The 5,580-nt window shown below is 46.7% G+C and overlaps 1 protein-coding gene across 3 annotated transcripts in view; it reads left to right on the top strand.

The window, feature by feature from the left end:
* SIRT3 (sirtuin 3) overlaps positions 1 to 5,580 on the top strand; it is a 40,575-nt gene that overhangs the window by 28,645 nt on the left and 6,350 nt on the right. For 2 of the 3 annotated variants that reach the window (XM_023508605.1, XM_012813338.2), the window contains exon 5: positions 1,540 to 1,701. The exons of the other annotated variant lie outside the window; for it this stretch is intronic. In XM_023508605.1, the coding sequence (XP_023364373.1) occupies positions 1,540 to 1,701 (162 nt within the window). The remainder of the gene's footprint in view (positions 1 to 1,539; positions 1,702 to 5,580) is intronic. 3 annotated transcript variants of the gene reach the window in all.

The following is a 5,580-nucleotide window of genomic DNA, read 5'->3' as shown; positions in this document are numbered from 1 at the left end:
GCCGTCATTGTTGTTTGGCGGGTCCGGGCTGGGGATTCGAACCCGCCACCTTAGGTGTACGTGGCTGGCGCCTTAGCCGGTTGAGCTATAGGCGCCGGGCCTCCATTTAGGTTTTTGATCCATTTTAAGTTAATGTTTGTGTACAGCAGATGGTGAGGGCCTAGCTTCTTTGTTTTACATCTGCATTTCCAGTTTTCCACCACTCACTGAACAGTCTTGGTGTCCTTACCAGAATCATTGACCGTGCATGTGAGGGTCTATTTCTCGGCTCTGTTCTGTCTTTTTTTTTTTTTTTTTTTTTCTCTGTTTTGTCTTTATGCTAGTCCCACACTGTTTAAATTACTGTAGCTGTGTAGTAAGTTTTGAGATCAGGCAGTGTGAGTCCTCCAACTTTGTTTTTCTTGTTCAAGACTGTTTTGTGTGCCTGTGGTCCCCTGACACTCAGCCTGTCTCCCATCCCTGCTGCTGATGGCCCTTCTCTTTTCTCATTGTCCTCCTCCGCCTCCTCAGTGTGCTGCACTCTGTGTGGTTTCTTCTGATCTGTTTTTCAGTTTATGAACATCCTATTTTGTTGTAGAGGCTAAAATCCTTCCATCAAGTTTTAATTTTGGTTACTCTGCTTTTCATTTTTAGAGTTTTATGTGGTTGCTTTTCAAGTCTGCCACATTTAAAAAATAGTTTTCTATCTTTAATAAATACTCGAAGTTTTTTTTCTTTTGATACAAACATAATGTAGTTTTATTATGTGTATCTGATAATATCTGAAATCTTTGGTGGATATGTTTCTTTTTGTCCATTGTTTTTGCTGGTTCTTGCTGGATTCTGCCTGCTAAAACAAATCCCATTAGCTTTAAAGACTTATCTTAGAAACTCCTGTCTTTCTCCTTATGTTTCTTCCTTTTCCATGTGGCCCAAGGCATTAATCCAGGTCCAGCATGATATATTAATAATTTGCGTCTGTTTCGCCTTGGCCTGTAGGAAGTAGTCTTTGGCAAGATGTTGCTTCTCTAACCATCCTAGCCAGGGAGTTGAAGTAGACCTGAATGCCTCTTGGGGCTAAGACAATGCATGGTCATTTCAGCTCAAACCAGGAAAGGCTTTATATCACTTTTCTCACTGAATCATGTCTGTTGTTGGCCATATGCCTACAGAGCACTGAAGGAGGACAGGGGTCTGCTGGGCACATCTGTAGAGCCTTTGTGTCTCTGGCCCTGCCCCGGGTGCAGAACTTAGTGTGGCCCTAGATGTCTACTGAAGTATTTATGGGAGAACTCATTTGTTCCCAGGATTTGCCTCTAAAGACTGCAACACCCCCTCCCAGAATCTAAAGGGCCAGTGAGACAAGTGGCTTTGAAATTGCTTGTTGGTGGTTGCTGAAGCTGGTAACATGGGGAGGTTTTGTGAATGTTTAAAACTTTCTTAATAAGAAATTCTTGTTCCCTGGTGGTCTAGTAAAGAAAAAAAAAAAGGTTGTTATTGCCTTTTCCTTTTAAAATGTGTTGTACATCTATCTTGAGCCTATTTGCTGTGTTTCCCCAGGCCGATGTGATGGCGGACAGGGTTCCCCGCTGCCAAGCCTGTACCGGGGTTGTGAAGCCCGACATTGTGTTCTTTGGGGAGCCGCTGCCACAGAGGTTCTTGCTACATATGGTTGATTTCCCCATGGCAGATCTGCTGCTCATCCTTGGGACCTCCCTGGAGGTGTGTCAGTGGGCCTGGGGGGAGGAGGCTGGAGGACAGGGAGAGGAGGTGGGTGCATAGGAGTCACCACAGGGCTAGGTCATCAGTGCCGCTCCAGGCACAAGAGAAGCAATGGGGGCCGCTGGGCTTTGGAGGTGCTATATGTGTGGGTAGGGCACCATGTTTGAGGGGAAGGGACAGGGTGCTGGGACTCCCTGGCCAGTTCAGGAAAATGATGCTGTGTTATTTTGCTGTGCTGGAAGCTGTGACACAAGTGAAGGGATTGGCCAAGGGATGAAGCAGCACCCTTGAGGTCAGAGGGACCTTGGGGAGTGGGGATTGGAGTGAGCCAGGGCCAGGAAGCCAGTCCTAGAGGCAGAGCTATGGGCCATTGTAGGGACAGCAAGGAGGGAGCTGGACTAGCAGCCTGGAGACATCCTAGAGAGGGGAGAGAAAGAGGCATCTGGTTTGGGTTAGGGAGTCAGGACACTGGCTGATAAGAACCACCAGCTCCTGAGATGGGGAAGTCGAGAGGGCAGGTTTAGGGGTAGCTTGGTAACTTAGCCTCAGTCACACAGGTTTGAGAAATGATCAGCTTCTGCATGGAAGTATTGAGTGGAGTGGTTTAGGAGAGTGGGCTGAGTGTGGTTCTGCCCACATCTTAGGTGCCTGGGAGACACCCACTGGCCATATTTAAGAGGTTGTTCCACATCTGAGTCTGAAACTCAGGAAATTTATAAAAGATGTGATGAGAGGGCAGTGCCTGTGGCTCAGTGAGTAGGGCGCTGGCCCCATATACCGAGGGTGGAGGGTTCAAACCCGGCCCGGCCAAACTGCAACAAAAAAATAGCCGGGTGTTGTGGTGGGTGCCTGTGGTCCCAGCTACTTAGGAGGCTGAGGCAAGAGAATTGCCTAAGCCCAACAGCTGGAGATTTCTGTGAGCTGTGACATCGCGGCACTCCACCATGGGCAACAAAGTAAGACTCTGTCTCTTAAAAAAAAAAGTTGTGATGAGAGCTGGAAAAGAGGCCATGAGCTGAGCTGGCCTCTGAATGTTGGTACCTAGGGCCTGTGCTCAGAGGGGCCAAGGGTGGGGGGGCCCAGAGCAGTATATCTGTTTAGTTTATCACTGCTGCTGCCCAGGGTGTGCTGGGCCCTGTGCCAGTGTTCTGGACAGACAAAGGCAGATACACATGTCAGAAGCTGTATAGTTCATTATGAGCTGGTCTATATTCTGGGGAAAATTAACAAGTAGGATAGAGGCTGGGTGTGGTGGCTCTTGCCTATAATCTAGTACTCTGGGAGGCCGAGGTGGGTGGATTGCCCTGAGCTCAGGAGATCCAGACCAGACTGAGACAGAGTGAGACCTCGTCTCTAAAAAAAAATAAATAAATCTGGGTGTTGTGGCAGGTGCCTGTAGTCCCAGCTACTTGGGAGGCTCAGTGATTCACAAGAGAATCGCTTAAGCCCAAGACTGAGGTTGCTGTGAGCTCTGATGCCGTGGCATTCTACCAAGGTCGACAAAGTGAGACCCTGTCTCAAAACAAAACAATTAGTATAGAAAGGGGAGGGTGTTGGGAGGTGGCTGTAACATCAACTTTGTGGTTCTGCTTCCTTGTCAGGAAGCTGTCAGTGGAACTAAAGCTTGACAGAAGTGAGGGTGTGTCTTGCAGGAGACAAGGCACCAGCGAAGTGGTGATGGCACCAAGGACTGGGCATAGAAGTGGAGAAGGCTGGCTTCCTGTTGAGAGGGTTCCTCTGGGTCCTGGGTTGTGAAACCACCACGGGGACAAGAGTGGGAACTGCAGACCCATCAGGGCCTTGCGGGTGGTGAACAGTTGGCAGAGCAGGTGCAAGGTGAGGCCAGCAGAGCTGAGGACTGCCAGATGTTGTGAGTGAACATGGAGCTGATGTGGTATGTATGTGGGAGGCTGTGGAGCCTGCAAGAGGACTCCAGGGCTGTGGCCTGAGCAGTAGGGTGGACAGAGCCACCATATCCTAAGATCAGGAAGCTGAGAGGGCAGTTTTAGGAGCAGCTTAGGAACTTAGCCTCAGTCACACAGGTTTGAGAAATGATCAGCTTCTGCATGGAGGTGTTGAGTGGGCAGGTGGATGCACGAGTCTGGAGTCCAGGAGGGACCAGAGGTAGGAGCTGGGTCCCTGGAGTCAGCAGATGGAAGTGCACAGGGTGTAACATATATGGGATACATAGTCTGGGCCCAGAATAGAGAGGTGGACACAGGAGCAGTCATGGGGGTGGGAGGGTGTCAGTGCTGGGGCTATGTTTGTCAGCAGTGTGCAATGCTAAGCCCAAGTGACCATGTGGGCTTCTGATTTGGACACTGGCACCATCAGCCATCTTTATTTTTGGAGTGAAATGAAAATAGTATTTTTTTTTGTGATTATAATAGTGTATCATATGCTTGTTTTAAAAGATTCATACATCATAAGGAAAGTAAACAAAGAATGAACTGTAATCCCACCCAAAACTGGTAGCATTTTTTTCTGTGTCCACTCATGTTTCTTTTTTGTATAAATATACACGTACAGATGGTGATTTTTAACCACTAGTTTGGATACACCCATACATCCTATTCATTAACTTGCTGTTTTCATATAAACAGTGTGAGCACATGGAAATCTGTTGTTTGTTTGTTTTAGAAACTTGCATCTTGCTCTGTCATCCCGTCTGGAGTGCAGTGGCATCATCATAGCTCATTGTAGCCTTGAACTCCTGGGCTTGGTATCTTCCTGCCTTATCCCTCTAAGCAGCTGGGACTATAGGTATGTACCAGGAGACCCAGCTAAGTTTTTTATTTGTTATAGAGACAGGGTCTTGCTGTGTTGCTCAGGTTGGTCTCAAAACTCCTGGGCTAAAGCAATCCTACCACCTCGCCTTCCAGAGTGCTGGGATGACAGATGTGAGCTGCATACCTGGCTGGCTGCTGCCTTGCTAAGACCAGTAGCCTCCTTTGTATGGATACAAGGTCCTACCTGAGGGGTCCTTTTCTATAAGCACAGTATGAGAATGAATTAATGACCTAGTGTCATGCACAGAGTTACTCTTTGTGCTCTGTGGAAGAGACATGGTTGTGTTTGGTACGGAGAATTACTTTGTGTAACCTGTGGAAGAGACATTGATGTGTTCAGATATGGAGGTTTACTCTGTGGAAGGTACATTGATGTGTGCAGGTATGAAGGGTTACTCTGTGTGCTCTGTGGAAGAGAGATTGATGTGTTTGGGTATGGAGTGCTACTTCAGGTCTCAAAACTCCTGTGGTACAATCCTATACATGGTATATAAACCACATGACCTTTTCTAAATATGAAGAATTCTGAATTCTGAAACATGTCAGGCTGCAATAATGTTAAATTAAGGGTTTGTGGATTTGTAACAAAATTTATTTAAGCAGTTTCTTATTGGTGGGTGATAAAAATAAATAGTATACAATTTTTATATTAAAATGCTTTAGGATGAATATCCATTTGTGTATGTATGTGTGTTTGGGTATAGACAGTTACTCTGTGTGCTCTGTGGAGGAGACGTAGAGACATCTCTTCCATAGAGAGCACACACACACACAAATATATCTATATTTATATTAATTTTTTTAATTTTATTTTTAAATTTTTTTTGTAGAGGCAGTTTCACTTTATTGCCCTTGGTAGAGTGCTGTGGTGTCACACAGCTGATAGCAACCTCCATCTCCTGGGCTTGGGAGATTCTCTTGCCTCAGCCTCCCAAGTAGCTGGGACTACAGGTACCCACCCCAACGCCCGACTATTTTTTTGTTGCAGTTTGGCTGAGACCAGGTTTGAACCCATCACCCTTGGTATATGGGGCTGACACCCTACCACTTAGCCACAGGTGCCACCCAGTATATATATATATTTTTTTTT

Source organism: Otolemur garnettii, unplaced genomic scaffold (assembly GCF_000181295.1).
Source record: "Otolemur garnettii isolate 467f Iridium unplaced genomic scaffold, OtoGar3 scaffold00260, whole genome shotgun sequence".
Lineage (NCBI taxonomy): Eukaryota > Metazoa > Chordata > Mammalia > Primates > Galagidae > Otolemur > Otolemur garnettii.
Note: the sequence above shows the minus strand (reverse complement) of the source record. Positions and strands in the feature narration are given on the sequence as shown.